The sequence below is a fragment of the Hyperoodon ampullatus genome (genome assembly GCF_949752795.1).
Source record: "Hyperoodon ampullatus genome assembly, chromosome: 3".
NCBI classification, from domain to species: Eukaryota; Metazoa; Chordata; class Mammalia; order Artiodactyla; family Ziphiidae; genus Hyperoodon; species Hyperoodon ampullatus.
In genome coordinates, this window is record NC_136916.1 from 15054422 (window position 1) to 15076607 (window position 22186).

The window sequence follows — 22186 nt, forward strand, 5'->3', positions numbered from 1 at the left end:
GTCTTTACCACCTTTAACTTTGGGTTTGGTTGGGAAGTTTTTCCACACTTCAGCAGCCTTTTTACTTCTGAAAAGTTTTCCCTATTACTGGGTGCTCTAGTTCATTGAACAATTCAGAGTTTTATGTTATTTTACAGAATTGTCGATGTTTTTGAATCGAAAATGGAAGATGAGCTTCGAAAGGAATAAAGATAACATTACTACTTCAAAGAATCGCAAAAGGAGTTGGATATATATATATGCATGACTTATATAACTGTCAATCATCCCCTATTGGAAGTCACACCTAACACAAAAGCCAGTGAAAGAAGCATCATCTTATCCTAGAAGGAATCGTCTATGTGTTCCTTATGTCTTTGTAGAGTACCCTTTGCACCAGTTACGTTGGCAAGTCATTTGATTATTGCTAACTGACCAAACCTACTCCACAAGAAATAAGTTGGGTTATTTCCTATAAACTGAACGTAGCTACAGCAGAGAGATTGTCATCACATCCTTCAATCAGCTTGCTTGTCAATTTTTTTTGCAATTATTATCTAAGCAGGTTAGGAAAAAATGATCACCCTCATCAGGTACTTAAAAATGTAAAGCAAAATATACTTGATGGAAAATGGCATGAGTTTACATCAGACAATTGTGATGATAAAATATGATACTGAATGTAGACGTGTATAGATGCTAAGTTGGTAGTAAAGTGCTGCTTACGAGACATCTCTGCTTCTTGATACCTGAATCTGCAAATGTTGGACACGGTACCCTACAGAAACCAATAGCTTCTTGGCACAAGACGTAAGTTTCATGGGTCAAGATGTTGATGAAATTGTACACACAGTACCTGAATTTAAACTTTAGGAGCTCAGTATATATATATTAACCACTTTCCTCCTCCAGGGATGAATTTCCTGTCTTCATTCATGGGGAGGTTTCAAAATCTGGCCTGTGATTATGGGGCAAATGACAGATCCATCTAAGGAGCTTTTTGCATCTGCTTTATTTCACCAGGGAGGGAAGGGGTTGATATGAATAGGAGAGCAGATCAAATAGGCAGGAAAATGATCGGCACTGCAACTAATTGAACCACTTCTGCTAAGTGACATAAAAATATTCTAATATTAAGGATTATTTTACAACTCTATGGAAGTATGCAGTAATGCATCCCGCATTTGTTTTGTCTTGATGACAAAATGCACTCTGAGTCACAAGAGCCTGCCTTGTGTTAGTTATAAACAAAAATATATTTATATATATATTTATGTAACTACTATGTGCTTTAAAGAAAATTACTGTATGATTCAGCAGGGTTCTTTCCTTCTTTTTATCGCCAGGGATGTGCTGCCTTGATTGGCTTCCTAGATTGGAATCGACAATGAAATGGGCCTTTTGGACTGAAACGGCAAAAAGTAAAAAGCGAAAACAAAATCCCCACGTGTTTAGAATCCCTTAACATTTTTGCTTCAAAAACGATTAAGGAACTCTTCGTATTGTTTCCTATTGTTTCCTTCAGCCAAGAGCAACTGTGGCTTCATAGGACTTCACAGTGGGCGGTGGAGGCAATACTTCTTAAAACAAATCAGATGTTTAACTCTGAGGCAGGGGGACCAGAGGCCTCCTTTGCCTCTCCCTCCTTTCTCACCCTTAGCTAAAAGGCTGCAATTCTGTCACTGCTCACAGAGTGGGCAACCAGAACAAGGAAGACGGAGGCGGAGTCGGAACCTCCCGGACAGGCAAAAGATTCATCCTGTAAAGTGATGAACTTGTTGGAACAGGTGTGTCTAGACCAGAAAAACAAAACCCTTTAGCCACATGTCTGGTGAAAAGACAGAAAAACCTCTTATTTTGTGTTTATTTTTGCTCCTGCATCAGCTCCTTTTCTCAGCAAACTGAAATATTCATCACTGCTCTTTTGAGTGAATGGGGTCAGGCTGTGGAACACAGTTATTAGAGAAGAATATTTGAACCAAGGTGTAGATCCCTCGTGAACTAAAGCTTTATTATTTTTTGTCTTGATCCCTTTGCAACCCTGCACCTTAAGCCAACAGCATTGTAATCTTGTCATATTTCTGATAAGTCCACAGGAGATGTGCTGAGTGAACTATAGAGGTCATTCCACTAGGGAATTCTATGTTCAGTGGTAATTGGTGTCCTCTATAAGTTTTAGGGTTGTTTTTTTTTTAACCCTTCCTGGGCTGGGCTTGTCCAGAAATCTCATCTCCTTTTGACTACAGCAGCTTAGGGCTCCTCTGTGTGTGTGTGTGTGTGTGTGTGTGTGTGTGTGTGTGTGTGTGTGTGTGTGTGTGTCTTAAAGGTATAGGCAAATTTTTAGTCTTAACACCTGTAAGCCAGCACTGGTGCTGTTCTGTCCTAGAAATTTTAGCACTGCTCTGATACAATAAAACCTTCTTTCTCTCCAACTGGTTCAACCTCAGCATAGGCAGGATGGCCAGAACCTCTCCGAAACTTCATCGCAGGCCATCTGCTTGGGCGTCTCTGAAACAGGAAATGCAAAATAGTGAACACCAGGGTGATGGACATATCATAAGAAAAATATATTTTCCAAATATTTTAGATGAACTTCTGATTTAAATTTAGTAACATATTAAATGATCTCATTACTGCCACAGTTGGCATTATACACGCTCAAAGCACTCTCCATTATGGAAGTACCAGAGCCTCCCAGGTGACACTTCCTTGGCCATACCTCCCCCCATAGGACTGAGAGCTTCTCAAAGGCATGGTTTATGCCTTATGCATATTTATGTCTAAAAGACTCCATAAGTGTCCAAATATAACTAAGCAAGAGTGAACGGTCATAAAAAACAAGTCTTCTTAATGTGTAGCCACTGACACTTTCTTTTCTCTATAAGTTAATAATGATATCACTTCATTTCACTTATTAATTCACTCAAAAACTTAAGGCCATAAAATTCTACACAGTTCTTATAAGTGTGCTTCAAATTTGGTGCTAGACTTCCTAGCCAAAACAACTGCCCCCAAAACAAAACAGAACAAAAACTAAAAGATCAATCACATTAATATTAAGCTAAGACTTCCCATAGATGACTTTTATGTTTGAAAATTAACAGATGTCGTGCCCTGAAAACTGAATCCAGCATCAGAGGGCGCAGACAATCTCAAACCTATGTAAATAATTGCACATATAGACACTGGTCCTAAAATACAGGTTATTTGTATTGACACTTCTCCCCAGCACTAGGTCCATCAAACAAACCTTCTGTGATTTACAAATAGAAGTGCTAAAATGAATTATTAAGTTCCAGCAGCAGAAGACACTAAAAGGCATTTCGCGGCCACAGTGACACTAGAAACTATTACTCCATTTATCAGAGTGCTTGCAATTTTGGAGTAAATAAAACAATAAATATTAAAGGAAGTTTATTTCCATCGAAAGCATTTCAATGTGAAAAATGTTAAATATCAGTGTAGATATACAGGCATTTAGCAGCTTTCTAGATTTGCCAATTACATTCCACTGTCATGATTAATGGCTGTAAAAGAGTTTTCACATTAGGTAGGAATGACTATTAGCTCTACCTTCTGGAAAAACACCAATCACGGTCATTGAATCCTACTAAAAATATTATGTACTGTCTATATAACATTATGTGGTCAGAATGCTTTATATTTATTAGCTGATTAAGTCCCAGGATGTAAGTGAAACTGAATTACCTTTACTTTCCAAGAGAAGAAGGTAAACCTGAGAGGGCTAAAGAGCAAAATAGTGTGTCTTTGTTGGAACTAAAAATCACCATCAATGGAAATATACTAATCGTTTCTAGGGAGATGGACCCTGTAATTTATGGTCACTCCTGTTTGTGGGAAAATGCCCATAGGCTCACTCTTTATAACCCCCACTCTGGTGTCAGTTACTTCACAACTGGGCTTCTTAGGGCACGGTTGCCCTTGTCTTTCTCTGAGTGAAGCAGCACCACTAAGTCTGTTCTGAAGCCCCACCTTCCAAGGCCCACCTGGCCTGTGGGTCCAGCAGGCAAGTACAGCCCTGTGAAGCAGCACGTAAAGACACTGTGCTACAGGTGACCATTAAAGAGGAGTGAGGATTATCATCAAGAAGACAACAGACAGCAGGTGCTAGCGAGGATGTGATGGAATGGGAGGCAATCCTCAGACACTGTAGGTGGGAGTGTAGATTAGTCCAACCACTAGGGAAAACAATAGGGAAGTCCCTCAAAAAGTTTAAAATAGATGATCTAGCAATTCCACTTCTGGTATAAACCCAAAGGAAATGAAAACAGGAGTTTGAAGAGATAAATGCACTCCCATGTTTATTGCAGCATTATTCACAATAGCCAGGATATGGAAACAACCTGAATGTCCATCAGTGGGTGAATGGATAAAGAAGAGGTGGGATACACAGTGGGATATTATTCTGCCATGAGAAAGGAGGACATCCTGTCATTTGTGACAACATGGATGGACCTTGAGCACATTATGCTAAGCGAGACAAGTCAGAGAAAGACAAGTACTGTATGATATCACTTATGTGTGGAATCTAAAAAAGTCAAACCGAAAAGAGTAACAAAAAGTAAAACAGTGGTTACCAGGTGATGGGGGTGGGGAGATAAGATTGATGGTATTTAAGAGTATATGCTTGTAATGGGTATTAAATAATATTGTACTATAAGTATGTAATGCAATAAATGTCATTACAACAGCAACCATATTACAATATATAAATGTATCAAAGTAACATGCTGTATGCCTTAAATTTACACAACTTCAAATTTATCCAATAAAAAGCACCATTAATGAGAATGTTGATGCTTGTGAAAGATATATTTTATTAAGCTCTTAACCGTATTTCATGCAGTTAGTAGGTAATTTACATACACTATCTCATTTAATGTGTACAACTCAATCATTTACCTTTCGCACAAAACTAAAAAGCTAGCAAATGGCAGATCCAAGATTTAAAATGAGATCTGTCTACTTCCAAAGTTAATTCTCCCCACTGTAGAAATTAGTTCTTAAAATTCAGTAGTTCATGTATAACCTATCTGAAATTTGTGAACATGGCTCTATTTTTATTTCGATCTTAAACTATAACATTACCAACAACTTCAGGATTCTGTTAATAAGTCAGAATTACTAAGTTAATAATTCTCTTAGGTGAAAAGATTGAAGGATTATTGATAATGTTTATCATGTTCTTTGTGAACTCATCACAGAGGTTCTCAAAATTGAAAGTACAAAAATATTGGACAATGAAGCTTCCTCTGTTAACACAGCACAGACTTATTTTCTGAATTAACTGCATATCCTTAAAGAAAATTTCTTTTGATTTACCACTACTCATTGTAGAAAAAAAAATACCCCAACAAGATTTAAAATCACTAGAGATCCTACCACCCACACATAATTTGGTTCAACTATCAGTGTACATCACTTATATGCATTTCTAGAAACATTAAATCATTGCAAATACTGTTTTATGGACTCCTTTATTTCCAAATAAGAGCATGAAAAAATTTATGAACTATCCCTCTACAAAATTATTTTAAGTGTCTGTAGAGCAAACTACTTATAACTCAATATGATTTATACAGTCAATTTGATTTTGAGATTTTTTTCCAGATTTTTTGATAAAATAAATAATGTTACAGTGAATACTTTTGCTGCTAACCTGATGGGAATAAAATTATTGGGCCAAAGGGAATGCACAAATTATTTACTAAAAACACCTGAAATGTCTAACATGGTGCTAGATGCCATGTTGAAGGAAATATGACCAAAGAAAGGTATGAAACATGGTTTCCACATGGGAGATAAAAACCATTTCAGGGGAAAGGGATACATTGAGGTAAGACTTAATAAAGGGCTCAGATAAGCATTCTAAAGATGAACAAGATAGAAAAGGTATAATCCAACTACAATATTCAAGACTCCCATTTTATTTGTGCAAAACGGAAAATTTTATATTTACTCCTAGAGTTTTTGACCAGATGAAAATAGAGGGTATTTCCCATAATAATATGCTAAAATTTACAATGAAATCTAATAAATGTCATGCAACTGGGGTTTTAAACATTTGGTCCGATTTTACATTCTTTTACAATGCCTTGATATCTCAATTCTAGCCCTAAAAATACCAAACAGAGTAATAAATTTACCAAAATTCTGCTTCTTTTCTAGAATGCTTTCACATATCAGAAATCAATTATATGATCTTAAATAAATCACTTGATTTCTCTGGGCCTTTGTTTCCTTATCTGTAAAACGATATCTGAGGATTTGTCCTCTAAAACTGTAGCATCCTTATGCTTGCTTCCCTAAGATAACTGACTTGAACACTGGAGAGAAAAATTATTTAAAAACTCCTCTGGGTCGTGGTTCTCCTGATCATTGTCCCTCCTGCCTTCTTCCACTAACTTTTAGGATCCCTAAATTTAAAGGAAATCTATGTAAATTAGTCCTAACTGAAGTTGTTTTCCTAGGTCAATCTGTAATTGTTCAGAGATTTCCTTATATAAATGAAAAAAGGGGGCAGTTCTGTGACTTCCACAGAATGACTGAATGTTTAGTTCTCATAGAATGATCTTTAAGGTTGGTGCTATAATATGAGACATCTATCCGATGGACAAAGATTGGGCATCATGTCTGGCTCTGCCATGAAGTATGACGGACAGGTCACAACTCAGCATTTAATACTTTTTTCTTGAGGCTTAGACATGTCCAAATCTGTGTTCTTTTTAGAATGGCTAATTCAAATTGTTACAGAAACTGATGGGGGCCACAGGGTCATGTGCTAACAGAGCAGGATATATGCTGAAAATTGAAAAATTCAAACCAGACTGTAATGTTAATTCATTACAGAGATTCAGGGTGTCATGCCTTAAAACATGACAGGGTGTAATGCGTGGGTGATCTCTAATTTCATTTCTGAGAATTATTTATGCAATTAATCAAATTCAGAAGTAAATGTTCACACTGATATGTTGGCACTGGGGTGGGCCGTGAAAGCAGGTAGTCTCCCTAATTACACCTTCAGAACTATTAATTGAACAGTCATCCAGATCTGTCTCGATGGTCTGTGGCAAGATAATTAGCTGAAATATCCACAAACAAACCTGCAGGGTACCCTGAGTTAGTAGTGTAAACAAAACTGCAACTGGAGACCTGTCTTCAAACGGAGAGCAAAGCGGATAGTGCTTTTTATGGGTTAGAAGAACCCTTGAAAGGCAGTTACTAGGCGTGAGTGTGAAAGACAAGGGGTTAATTTTGAAATTCAAGGCTCATCTAGAAGACACCTGTGGTGCCTGATGGCGTTTGACAAGCAGTTGTTCTGAGATTTCTAGTATTTCTTCAGTAAACAGTAGGAAGTGGTAAGAGGCTGAGATCCTGAGGCACGGACAGCATCTCGGTCCTGTCACTTCCCAGCACAAGACTCAGGCACAGTCCCATGTTTTGTTACTTAGTTTCCCCATTTGGAAAATGAAATGAACTGGATGATTGTCTTCTCAAGATTTTCTTTTCTTTTTTAATTAAAAAAAATTAAGCCATAGACCCTTTGTTCCAATGAAATTTTACCTGGAAGCCCAAACAGGATCACTCAGAGTATAGGTCTCTCTTCATTGTGATGGAGGAAAGAAACCCTGCTCACACACTCCCTGAGCCCGGGGAGGGGGGGAGGGGGGGGAGGGGGCGCCTATGGATCCTATACCTTCTAGAGCATGTTTTTGGAAACTATAGAATGAAATCTGCATTTCTCACACTTGCATACAAATCACAAGGGATCTTGTTAAAATGCAGATTCTGATTCAGCAGGTCTGGGGAGAGGCCCGGGACTCTGTGTTTCTAACAAGGTCCCAGGTGATGCTGATACTACTGGTCAGTTGGAACTGCAAGGGTAATGCTTCTCTACAGTCTCCGCAATCAGGAGCATTCTTTAAAAGTGGAGGGAAGAAAAAATATTGAACTTGAACTTTCCTTGAGTCTCCAGTGGATCTTCGTGGAAATTGATGTGTTCATACAACTGGGTCAACCTTTCCATATTTAGCTTTGATCACTTTTGACTGTCCAGAGGAAGGGAATCTTTTCTCTTTTTCATACTTCTAAGTACAAATTATTCTCTAATCTCCTTATTTTGTGTTGAATATGATTTCAACACAGGTTACTTTCAGTTATAAATCTGGGTTGCCAGATTTAGCCAGATTTAGCAAATAAATCTACAGGACAACAGTTAAATTTGAATGGTAGATAAACAATGAGTAATTTTTTAAAACTATACTTCCTGGGACATATTTATGCTAAAAAATTACTCATTGTTTACTTGAAATTAAAATTTATCTAAGTGTCGTGTATTTGATTTGGCAAACCTATCCAAAGGAAAACACAATATAATGGCTCTGGGCCCTGGCCAGTCAAACTTGCAATCTAATTAAAATAAATGACTCCTATCTGTGGCTGTGTCTCTTTGCTTCATGAATTATAGGTCACTTTTTTCTTAAAAAGAGTAACTCAAATGGATTTGTCTACCTTTTGGTGTGGCCAAGAATTCTAAGCAATAATTCTTGTGTGAAGCAAAGTCTGGGTGTTTTTCTTTTTTTTAACTTTTTATTGGAGTATAGTTGATTTACAATGTTGTGTTAGTTTCAGGCATACAGCCAAGTGAGTCAGTTATACATATACATATATCCACTCTTTTTTGGATTCTTTTCCCATATCGGTCATTACAGAGTATTGAGTAGAGTTCCCTGTGCTATACAGTAGGTCCTTATAAGTTACCTACTTTATATGTACTAGTGTTTATATGTCAATCCCAATCTTCCAATTTATCCCTGCCCCCTACCTTACACCCTGGTAACCATAAGTTTGTTTTCTGCATTTGTAACTCTATTTCTGAGTGTTTTTTTACACATTCTCTACTCATCCTATTTTGGTTGCTTTTCCTCATGTAGAAGTTGTTTTACTGTCCTGCAGTTGCCTCTTTTCCAACCTAAAATTATGACTTGCCAGTGGTCTGTTGCCTTCATTCTAGAACTGTGCTGTGAATAATCCTGAAGAATTAGTTAATACAACCATAGTTAATACATGCCCAAGATGAAAATTGTCCCAAAGCATGTGAAGAACAGCTATTTACTGGGAGTAACAAAATCATCATATTACTCACATAATTTTCCAAAAGCAAAAGTATTCTTAAAGGGGGAGGGACAGATCGGGAGTTTGGGATTGACGGGTACACACTGCTATATTGAAAATAGATAACCAACAAGGACCTACTGTATAGCACAGGGAACTCTGCACAGTATTCTGTAATAACCTAAATAGGAAAAGAATTTGAAAGAGAATAGATACATGTATAAGTATAACTGAATTACTCTGTTGTACAACTGAAACTAATACAACATTGTTAATCAACTATACTTCAATATAAAATAAAAATTAAAAAATAAAATGAAATTATGTGATTCTCTATTGGCTCCTAAATTAAGTACAAATTCTTTAATATGGGAAGAAAGATCTTTCAATCACACAGTTCAAACACTTAATGTCCATTTTTTTTAAATAGCCCACTGGATTTCAGACATGACTAAAAATAACATTATTTGGGGAGATTAAAAAAAGAGTATTGAAGTCAAAGCCCACCTTGGCCAACTGATTTAGAATCTCTCGCTGGGGCCCAGGCAGGTGGATTTTTTAAAAAAGTTCTTCGGGTCAGTCAGATGCACAGTAAGGGTCGAGAGCCACTTTCCATGTCTACATCCCATGCCTTCCTACTCCGAGCCTTCGCCTGTGGTTTTCCCCTAAACTGGAATGCCACTTACTTCATCATTTTTACTTATACAGACACTATCCATTTCACATTATTTCCGAGGAAGATTTCTGGATTCCTACCTACAGATTAGAAGTTACTTTTCATTCTCCTGTGTTGTCTCAGACATTTCCTGATATTTTAGCTACATCTCTTGTCACATTTTAGCACACACTGTGGTTGTTTATGTGGTTGCATACATGTACTCTATGTATCTGTCCTTGGAGTCAAAGTCATATCTGTTGAACTCTGAAGTAGCCGTGGCAGTGGTGTACTGAAGATATTTGACATCTGGAGTAGATCCTTTTTGTAACATCTGCCTCCTCTGTGAGACAACATTATTTTCAGTCATAATCAGAAAGGGAAATGAATAATAATAATGGCCAGAAAAGAAGCAGACGCTGAAAACCTTCCTGTTTTGCACTTCATAGATATAATCACACCAGCAAAAAACATTACAAATAAAAAACAAAACAAATATTATGTACAAAATGGGAAGATGCAATGACAATGTGTTTTTGAAAAAAGGGGGAAAAGACAGATGAGGGAATATTGCCGAATGAGTGAGGACCAGGTTCTGAGAACGATCTGCACTTTGCAATAATAGAATTGAAGTAACCCAAGTTCTTTTTCTTTGTCTTTACAACCATAGTGCCATAGTTCTTGCTTTTGAATCTACTGTTTTAACACAGATGCGTGTAGTGCTATGTCGGTTGGAGACCCGTTGATCCTGAACATGTACAAGGAACTCCAGATTCTTATGGAGTTATGATTCAAAAGAATTCATTTATTCTCTAAATGAATGCATGTAGCTGAGTCGGCTGTGAGGAGCCAAGCGTGTAGCTGGGAGTTCTCTGAACTAAGTTTCATGTAGAAGACAATATTCATCAAGGGAAAAGTAAGAAACCTGTGCTCAGTTGAAGTTTACGTATATGCTATGTTAGTAAAGCTCAATAGTGACTGAGTCAACTCTTCAGACCTTAGATCAGCAAAAGTTTTTAACACAATTTAGAATTTCAGGTACACAGTGATAATAAAAAGCTCACTTTTTTTAGTCAGTTCTATTGTAATTATACCATTCTCTATAGACAATGCGCCCCCTCATGACCTGCACCTGGGGCAGATTGCTCTCAAAGCCTTGCCCTTGGTTCCGCATTGATCTACCATGTCTAGCAAAGTGTGATGCACAAGGAGATTCACGAGTGTTCGTACAGACTTGCATAGATCTTCTACAGTTTATGCCCCGTGAGAGACTCAGCACACAGAGACATTTTTCCTCTTTTGATTTCAACCCATTATTGGGCATTTTGTTGCCCCAAATAAGAATGACTGGTTAATAGTGACAGCACATTCATGTGGATATAACTGCATTCAGTCTGCCAATAAAATTTCTATTTAAGCACCTCTATTTAAAACACAACACTAAACTTAAGGCATTTACAGTATATTAAGGGAAAATAAGGTATTTGCCTACAAAAGCTTGAATACACTTGAAGCTAAAAATGCAGACAAGGGATTTGATTACTCAGTATAAGGTCAAGTATGTGCTGAAAGTATTTAAAAGTAAATTTTATGAGTTTGGAGGAAAGAGGTCCTCTTTTGGATTTGAGTCATCAGAGACGGTTTCATGAGAAGATTGAACATGAAGACAGAGGACAGAATGAAACTCCCAGGGCGGACTGCAGGCTGCTTGCCGCTGGGTTTTTGCGCTTTGTTTTTCCCCTCTACTGTATCCCCTGCAGCAACTTTAATAACTTCAACATTCTCTTCTTCAGGATTCCTCCTCAGTCGTTTTGAAAATATCCACTTTTATCTCTTCTATATTGCTCATTCTATCTTATCTCAAAACAGTCACCTCCAAGGCCTGGCCATCTCACAGCACTGCACTACCTCTAACTCCTTTAAATTAAGTTCTCTCACCCTTACCTTAAATCCTCATCTCCTACGTTTTCCTATTCCAGACCCTAAGCTGTCACAACTACTGCAGAAAAAAGTTACATATTCGCGTTAACCCAGCCCCAAAGAATTGAGGCAGGAGGTAGATGGGCCCGAGGCTGAGCAAATGGAGTTCGTCCCCTTTGGACAGAAACTCAATAATAGCAGGAAAATTGGAGAGGCTGAGCCCTGCCCAGATAAAAGACAAGAGACCACATATTTCTCATTCTTGAAGTCAAGGAGACCTTCCCGACTAGAAAGCTCCTTGGAGGTCAAAAGGGGAATAATGTCAATTTATCCATAGGTCTCTTTGCTGGAATCCATCTTGGCTAAGAGATGCACGTGCACACATGGGAGAATCCTGAGATGTACCAAATACGGACTCAGAACCAGGCAAATCAAAGTGATTGGCCAAAGGAAACCTGGAAGAAATGCCCCATATAAGTGATTCAATCTACCACGAGAGCACGACTCTCTCTCTGAGTCCCCCTCATGTGTCTATCCACAGGTACTCTTCCTCCTAAAAAACACTTTACTTGTTTCACTATTTTCCGTCCTTGTGGGAATTCTCTTCTGCAAAGCCAAAGGGCCAGCGCCTTGTCACTGACCACTAGTCTAGTGGCTAGGATTCGGTATCTCACCGCCGCGACCCGACCTCAATCACTGGCCAGGAACTGAAACCCTGCTTCAAGCAGCTGCGGTCCGAGGCCACCTGAGATCAGAATTCCACTCTTCCAACTGGGAACTCAGGGATTCATTCACTCTTCTCTCATTAAATCCTGGTGATACACCCAGACTCCATCCAATCCCAATCCGTGCTGTCCTCTCTCAATCTCGTATTTCATCACCCATTTTTACTGAGAACATGAAGCCATTAAGGTGCTAACCCTTTCCCCTCTCTCTTCACTAAAGCCTTCATATCTACTCATCCTTTCTTCTTACCTGAAATAAAAAGATAGTCTTCCTCCTTGCATAGTTAATTGCATTTCCTACTCAATCCTGTCTCTACTTCATCCTTCCCTCCTTCCCAAGCACCTTAAAAAAAAATCCGTTCATTTTTTTCTTTACCTTATGCCTATACTCAACGTCAGAAAACCCAAAAACCAAAAAACCACCTTTACTTGATGTTTTTTTCTAGCCTCATTACTAAATCTCTCTTGAATGGCTGACTGAATCCACTGCCTTCACATTACACCACCAATTTTACCCCCTTAAATCTGATGTCTGCTCCTTACCTTGAAACTGCGTCCTCACAGGTGACAACTAATCTCCTTATCAAGTTAGTACCTTTTTTCTCTTCTAATTCTTTGGTGTCTCTAGAGCCCTTTATACTGCTGCTTACTCTTGATTTTTGATACTTTCCTTTTTGCTGGTGCTCTACGACGGTGTATTTTCTTGCATCTTGGGTTTTTTTCTTTTGTTATGCCTTTCTTTTTTTTCTTTTACCTTTTACACTTGTCTCCTTCCCTGGTTTATGACTGCTAAATGTTAACATGTCCTAAGACAGCCACGAGCTCTCTCTCTTCCCCGTAGCATTCTTTATTCTCTTGGGGTTCAATTCTCACTATTGTAACTTGCATATTTTCTCACTCGACTGCTTTATCTTAATCCATTCCTTTTCTTCAGTTGCTTTTGAAGAGGCCCAATTGTGATCTGACCATCAGCTCAAACCAAACATGCTTAAAATCCACTCCCATCACTTTCATTCCTAAACTAACTTTGTCCTCTGATGTTTCTAATTCTGTGGCTAGAAAATTTAATTTCCCGGTGTCTCAGATTTTGTACTTTGGAATTATCTTTACTTCCTTCTCTTCATCCCACACATTCGATTCAAAGAATCAGGATACTCTCCCCACCTTTACCACAAATTAGCTATAGGAGTTTTGGAAGTGCTTAACTTCTTGGACTCTCCGTTACTTTCTCTGTAAAACAGGGATAGAACAAATGCCTACATTTATGGACCTCATTGAGAATCAAAGATAATTAATTGAAAGCATTTTCAGACACAAAGCTTTAAGCAAATGAAAATGGCTAAATTCTATCTTCTGCCTCCACATGGCTCTTGAAGTAACCCCATTCCATTCCTTCCATTAATACCCTAATTCAGCTCGCAGCTCTCATCTCACACATGAACTACCGAGACAGCCTTCTAGCTCTCCTCTGCAGGTCTTTTCTCTCTTCTCCAGCTGTCTCCAGCCCCCTTCCCCAACACCGTTTTCAACTTCTACTCCTTTATTACATCACTGATGCTCACTGCCCATAGAAGGAAGCCCAGATTTTGTAGTTAGTTCTTCAAAGCTTGTCACATGTAACCTCCATCCACATTAAAGCTACTCCTAGTACTTGTCTGTAGATACCCATATATAGTTGAATAAATCAATCCATCTTGCCCCTTCTTGATCTAATGCTTTTGTAAAATCATAACATACCCCTCTTCCATGTGAATGGCATTTCCCCTTCCTCTTTGCTTAGGCACAGCCTGGCACTCTTTTGAGACTCTGCTCAAATACTGCCTCTTTAATGAAATTCCCCCGATTAATCTCCCTCTCTTTCCTAAGAATTTTGCTGTACTTGCCTGAACTATTCAGCATGGAACATACCGTTGATGTTCCTTGTATTATTATTAAATTCCTATGTGGCTATTTGGTCTTTAAAGTTTTTATGTTCTATGATTCCACCTATATAATAAGCTGGCATACATGATTATATACAGGGTGACCATATGACATTGTCCAAATTAGGACATTCTGAGAGCGAATGGGAGAACTAGTAACAACTTATATCAGACAACAGACATAAACTGGGTTATATTTTTCCCCTAGTTCCAATTCTGCAATATTAAGAACATCTACCAGATTGCATTTCACAAATAGGAGTTTCAGTTTTGATTGATTTTCCATGATATGAGCTGAGAAGATTCCAGGCTTCTTTGGTATTTGCTTATAATATTATGTTGATAATGCATTTGGCAGTATCTTTTGATTTTTTGAACTACACTGCCATGAGTGGTTGTCGTCTACTAAAATAGAGTAATAATTTGCTATTAGACAGGCAATTTACGCTGTGGAAAAGTAATTTGCAGTTGAGTGTGAAAACAGGCCAGGTCACTGGTGCCCAGTGACTTGGTTAAAAGACAAGATAATGCTGCCCTGCTCATAAATGTTCTAATAAAAGTCGAATGTGAGTTAGTGTTGATCTGTACAACAATAGGACTGGCTGTGGTCCCGAAGAGGCTGTTCTCATAAAGTAACTTGTATCTGGAGCATCACTGTGCTTCTCAGTGAGGTGAAAGAAAAGTGGCAAGTTAAATTCTAATCAGCCGTGACCTTAGGAATGGTAAATGATGAGTTATTTCCTGCCCTAAAGGGATTGCATGCTTTAATCTACATTTAATCACAAGATTAGGAAACAACCCAATTAAATGGTTTATGCCATCAAATCCAAGGCTGGACACTATTCATGTGACGATTTAGTGTAATGCTTATCAATCAAGCCAGGACAAAAATAGATCTGTAATATTCGACTGGTATTTCAGGACATGTTTAATTTGTATATGTTTAAATAAAATTAAAAGGTTTAGAAAAAATTTAAAAGGCAGATAGCAAACTTTTTACCTATTTAAGGTACTATAGAAAAATAGATATGCATAATGGTATATCTTTTTTAAATTTGAGAAACTCGATCTATTTATTTTGGAATTTTGGATACACACTATCTCTTTTCAAGTCAATTGAGAAAGTGAAATAAAAAATAATGATGATCCTACCCATAAAAAATTGAATCACTGTGTTGTACCACTGAAATTAATATAATGCTGTATATCAACTATACTTCAATAAAAAAATCAAAAGGGGAACAATATAACATTAGTATGGCAGAAAAATAAATGTTAAGGAATATCTGCTGTACAAGATCAATTGAAGGGATATTACAGATGCATTCATAACTGTTTTCATACAATGTTATAACTGACTAATATCAGTGTTTAATCATTCCTTACTTAGAGCCTCCAATGATGTTCATTACTATCCTTTACAAAGATTCATGTAATTTCCACAAAAGCTTAGCTGAAAGTGCAAGACATTCATCTTGTGATAAAGAAGTAATGATAACCATTGGAATGATACTATGTGAGCCAGGTTACAGTCCTGGAAGTAACTCCAACATTCACAGCATTTTTTAAATGAAAGAAAGAAATAAAAACATCAAGATGTCTGAGATAGATGAACTAGAACCTATAAAAATGACTCTTTTTATTGCACAATCAATGGTATTATATCCAGGGGTTGAGAAAATGGTTTGTGAATTATTTAGATCACTCTAGATCACTTTTTCCCTTCCTTTTTATCATTTGGGTAACTCACCAACATTCACATAAGAAAGGAGGGTAGGTATGGGAAATAAATGAACCTCTCCAATAAATACAAGGGAGGAGTAGGAAAAAGATGAATACCTCCAATAAATTTTGGTATTTATATAATTTTTGGCTAAGACTAATGACCATCTTTTAAAAAATAGTGCTTTTAACACTATGCTGATGAAGGCAGTTGGGAGTCAGCAAATTTGGTTTTAATTCCTGGTTGGATTACACGAGAGGTTAAGGAATTGACCAAAAGTCACAAAGTTAATAAATTAAAAGCTAGAATTTATGCAAGGTCTGTCCTCTTTGCACTGCACTCTTTCTACTGCATTTAACTGGTTCCTGCTTCTGTTACCGTCAAACACTAAGGCCTCAGGCAAATCACTTCCCATCTCATGGGAAGTTATCCACGTTCTCATGTAGAAAATGAGAAACTGGACAAACACTGGTTCTCTACTTACTATGAACCTACAACCTTCTGTTAGTCTTATATTTGATAAATATGTGCCAGTAATTTTTAAAAGGGCAATATTTTAAAATCAACATTAGTTTTATGCATTTAAAACATATGGTGAATGACTCAACTAAAATATACCAGTAAGATTTACATTAAAAATATCTTAATACATCATCTTAAAACATCAGTGCTGCAAATTCAAGACTTATTTATATTTCCAAGTATACAAATGTTTATTCAGGGAAATGAAGTCTAATTTCTTTTTAGGTGAGACATGTAATGCAAAAGTTGTGAACCACTGCATTTGATTTTTTCCTTAAATTTCCTGCTGTCTTCAACTTTCTATCATTTCATGATTCTGTTTATTGAATTCTACTTGGATTATTTTAGATGAGACTATTTATTCAGCAAATATTTATAAGTATTGTGCTTGTCCTGGGGATAAAAACAATGAATGAGACAGATGTGCTGTCCCCTGGAGCTACTATATGGTTATTAAAGTTCACTCAGAAGTAAAATAAAATAATACAATGAGGGAAGTCTTTCTGATTTTGTTTTAAAGACAGTCCCTTGAAAGAACTGATCAGTCAGTTCCACCTATTAACCAGAGTTAATAGAAAATAATTTCAAATCTCATAACCTCTGGTTACTTATTTGTCCCACTGAAATATCATAAATTATTTCATTAAAAAATAGATATATACTCAGTTTTTCTAATTACACTAACTATATTCTGCTAAATAGATTTTACAGTTGGTAAATAAAAATTTAAGTCCAAAAACATAATTGTTAAGTTTTTTAAAATATATTTTACTCTTCCTCTTCTGTACTCCTGTAATTTTTATAGACAATATATGTCTTGTATAACTTTATGTTATTATAGTTTTTTTCTCCAATAATTTCATTTCTTTTACATTTGGATTTGTCACTAGCAATATATTTATCACCTTGGTTTTCTTTTGACTTGAATTTTTTCAACATCGTCAGTGGTTTTTAGTCCATCTGTTTCCTTTTTTATATACTTCTCTTTCTAAACAAATTCTAATGCAATTATGTCGTTTGTCAAAACATACCCAGCCCAATGATTTTCCCTGATATTTCATTGTCTTAATGAATTTATTATGTGGCTTTACATCCACTAGATGGTAACTATTTTCTCTATTAATAATCCTTCTTTTAATTTTTTCAGTGGCTTAATAAATTGAAGTTTATTTCTTGTTCACATAATAGTCCAAGACAAGTGTTCCTATAGGCAGGCAACTTCCTTCCATGCATGGATCAGGCTTTTTTCAACTTGGCTTCTCCAGTCTCTTGGACTGTGTATCCAGTTGGTGGAAGAGGACGTAAGGTGTGTAAAAGACACATCCAATTCTGAAAGCCTTGACTTAAAAGTGGCACACATCACTTACTGTTGGTGATCAGTAGTCATATGGCCACATTCAGATGTAAGAGAACCTGGGAAATGTAATCTTAAGTTGCATAATTACTCACCAGTCACAAATCTCTACTATGGAACTGGGAACACAAATTATGCTGAACAGTTAGCCATCTGTATTATTCAAATTTACCTCTTTTTAATGGCTTATATGAGGCCCAGAGATTTACAAATATAAAACACTTAATACAGTATATGCCAGATCAAAAGCAATAATAAATGATATATTACTACTTGTAACATTATTATTTTAACACTCAGTGAATGGGAGATTAGAATGTGCATATATAAATGATGCACATTATCATGAATATACATATGTATAATTATTATATAAATTAAAACATGCATGTATAAATTAGCAGCTTCATTTGCTTTTTAAATTAAAGTATACTTGACATATAATATTAGATGTAAAATTAGCAATTGCATTAAAAAATATAAATGGAGTAACATATAGAAAAAATATTGTTAACATTTTCTAAACAATTCCAAAATGTTTGTTGTCAGGTGAAGGAAGCTGAAACATGAGATACATATTCTATCAATAGCCACCTTCAAATGTACAAAGGACAGTCATATGGGGAAAGTGTACAGAAGTTTCTGAGTGGTGCCAACTGAATTCACAAGTTCTTGTTTGAATTCTCTTTTGTCATTTTGTTTATTTGAAGCTCTTCTCTAATAGATTTCTCAGGAAAAGCTCATGAAAACAACATTGCCAGACTCTTGTATGTTAATAATAGTTTACTGTGCCCTTTATACTTGAAAATTAGTTTTGCTGGATATAAAACCTTGGCTTACATTTCCTTTCCTTTAATATCGTTACCCCATTTTCCTATGGCTTAAAAAATTGCTGTCAAAAAGTTGCTGATTATCTAATTCATGTTCCCTTCAAAGTCAGGTGTTCCATTTGTCTAAGTGCACAAAGGATTTTCTTTCTTTCCTTAAAAAAATCATCCTGTGATTTTAGAAGAATAAATTTTAATGTTAACCAATTGGTTTTGGTTTTGGTCAATAATCTCAGGTACACATTGTCTTCTTTCAATATTTAGATTTTTTTTTAAGTTGCAGGAACTTTGTAAAAAAATCATAGTTTATATATTTTTTACATTTTGTGTTTACTTATTTATTGCTTTGGTTTTCTTCTTTAGGGATTCCTATTATCCACATGTTGGGTCTTTGTAAATCTTCAATGTTTGTCATTATCTCTCAAATCTTTTTTATCTCCTTCTTTAGTTCTTTTCAGTTTTAAACTTTTCTTTCTTTTAACCTTTTATTTAATAAAGAATTGTTTATTTGCTCTTCTCTTATTCTAGTTTTTTCCTCATTTCCAAAATGATTTTTTCTTTTATTTCTGATTTTTTCTTTTATTTCTAATTCTTAAGGATGTTCACCACATTTTTTAGTTTATATAATGCCAATTTGAGTTGTTCTTTAATGTTATGCATCATTTTCTTAATGCTTTTAAGCTAGTTTCGAAATAGTACTTTAGAATTTTCAGTAGATTTTTAAAGGCATGTCTTTCTGATATGCTTTCACTGACTGTAGGGATATATTGGGTTGGCCAAAAAATTCACTGGGGTTTTTCCAAACATCTTATGGAAAAACCTGGACAAACTTTTTGGCCAACCCCATAATTCTGCTCTTTATTCTCTTTAAATTGTAGTATCTTTGCAGGGATTTCACCTCCATATTTTTCTTCTGCTTATTTTTATTCACATTTGGTTTCTCTGAACTTCCAGAAAGAGGACTGGCTGAAGTAACATCAATAGTTTCAGAGTTCCCTCTTCTGTTGTTCTTCAATTGTATTAAAAACATATGATGGCTTGCTCTCTGATATTTCCTGACTCTGTTTTCCTGCATAACTTTAAAAGAACCTCCCCTGACCCCTGCTTTTAAAATCTCTGCTGTCTCTATCCTACTCAATTCTGAATCCACTCCCAGGGTTTTGTCCTAGCGTGGGCACTGTCATGGAAGATGGCCCTGGCAGGTCAATTTTGAGAATTCTTCAAACCAAACCACTCTAGCTCCTTCAGAAATTTATACATAGGGCCCATGCACTCACCTGCAACTGGGGTTGGCACTTGCCCTTCCCATTTCTTGCTGCTGTTCTCACATTAGCCTGCTGTATTTTCTAGTCAATGCCTATTGGCTATTTTGTGGTTCTCCTGTTTTCATGCCTGTTGGACACCTTGTTGCTACCCTTTGCTTTCTTGCACACAGATATGGACAACATTCAAGTCTTGTGGATATTGGTGGCTTGTTATTATCTGCTGTATTTGAGGGTTCATATTTATATTTTGGACATAAGTTGTCAGCTGGTTTTGTTGTAAATGCTGCCCACAAGTTTTTGATTTTGATATCCAGTTATTCTGTCTGTTTTTATCTGGATATTTTGGAAGCAAAACATTTATACTGCTACCACCATTAGCAACTTCCTAGAAACTTCCATTAGTACTATCTTTTGATATTTAAAGGACTTTTTTTTTTCATTTACTGTTAGATCACATCATTTATTACTATAAAGTCTTTCACAAAATTGATTTGAATGAAAATATCACTGAGAATACTTTAGTCTTATACCTACTTTTCATTGACAAATAAATAAAACAGGCAATTGTTCTACTATGTGCTGAGGTAAATGAATGACTGAATATGTATATATATTTATATATATTAGGCTCATAAAGGCAGGAAGGCAAGGCAGATATTTATCTGTCTCTTTACTACTTGGAGGTCAATAAGAGATAATGATATATTTTCTTAAGTGGAGATTCATGGAGGGAAGATAATTAAGTAGCTGTGCTCTCGTCTTACCTCCTCCTGATCAAGATTGGGGATCTACACTCTGTTCTACGTCAGGGAAACAGATTTGCACCTGCCTGGAATGTGACTCAGCTGCATCATTTACTGCACATGGGAGTTTCAATGTGAATGAAATCTGTGTTTTCTATAGTTAAGAGAAGGGTGAGAAGAAAAAAGTACTTTGCCCATTAGCAGTGATTATAATATGAAGATGTTAATGATCACAGATTGAAATAAAATAGGAATAGGAAAAATGCCAACTTAAATTTCAGAAAAAATGTTTGAATGAGAATATTAAAAAATTCCCTAAGGCTTCTTTGCAGTGTGAGGGAAGGAAACAGAGTAGCAGAAGTGATTTTAAGTGGCTGGAGCTTACATGTTATACCAAAAGCTCTCAGAATAGTCTAAATCTTAAGAGAAAGGGAGAGAAAGATGGAGATAGAAAGAAAACCACAAATGAGTTTATTTCTAAGTGCAAAGTGCCAAGTATGCTTTGCTTCTCCTACCTAAAGAAATCATACATACTTACTTGCCAACCTCACCTCTTAGTAAAACTTAAGAAATTCATTTGCTGAGAGAACCACGGGAGAAAGCAAAATAGCACTTTGTATCTCTGGTTCTATGTTACTTTATTCTATTTCAAGTAACCCTTACTGGGAAAGATTTATTTAAGGCACTTTGTACCGGTTGTTACTTTCCTGATAAATTCCTTTGTTTTTATGCAGACCTTTAACTAAAGACAAACTGGAGCCCTGCTTGTCCTGCAGCAACATGAACATGAAATCTACCAACTTCCTTAAAAGGTGAAGAGTTGGTGGGTCCCTCTCCACCTCAGAGTATCACGTCACAACTAACTATATTCTCTGGATAGGAGAACTATAGTCTTCCTTGTAGTCTTGTTGTGTGGGCATGAGTTTTACTTTTTCACTCTGGGCTATGAAAAAATAAGATGTCTTCAAAAACTGGGAGATTGTGTGAGCAAACACACAATCATGCTTTCTAGTTTAGTTTGTCATTTTTGTATTTTTCTGAAACATATACGACTTTGTGGGTGGAGGGGGCACCAGAATATTCAAGACTTACAGGGATAGAACAAACCTTAAATTCATTTGAGTGCATACACATATATAATGCTTAAATACATTCTATGAAGTCCTGAATAAGGGGCCTTCTTGAATGCTTAAGGACCTCTGGTGATGAAAAGCTTATCACCCCAGAGCCTCTGAGTACCATCTCTGGGTACCTCTGATTATTAGAAAGTCTATATTTAGCCCTTATTCATATCTTCATAGCTTCTCCCCAGAGATCCTCATGACCATCCTTGAGATCCATCCAGAAGAAGTCAGACACCTCGTTCATGGGATAGCCTATCAACAGTGGTGGGAGCTACCATGCTCCTCCTTCTAG

At 36.5% G+C, this 22186-nt stretch overlaps 1 protein-coding gene across 2 annotated transcripts in view; it reads right to left on the bottom strand.

Moving 5' to 3' along the window:
- Positions 1-2370: 2370 nt before the first annotated feature.
- PLXDC2 (plexin domain containing 2) overlaps positions 2371-22186 on the bottom strand; it is a gene marked incomplete at both ends in the record, with an annotated part of 390364 nt that continues 370548 nt past the window's right edge. For both annotated transcript variants that reach the window (XM_079699678.1, XM_079699677.1), the window contains one exon: positions 2371-2487. In XM_079699678.1, coding sequence (XP_079555804.1) covers positions 2371-2487 — 117 coding nt within the window. The remainder of the gene's footprint in view (positions 2488-22186) is intronic.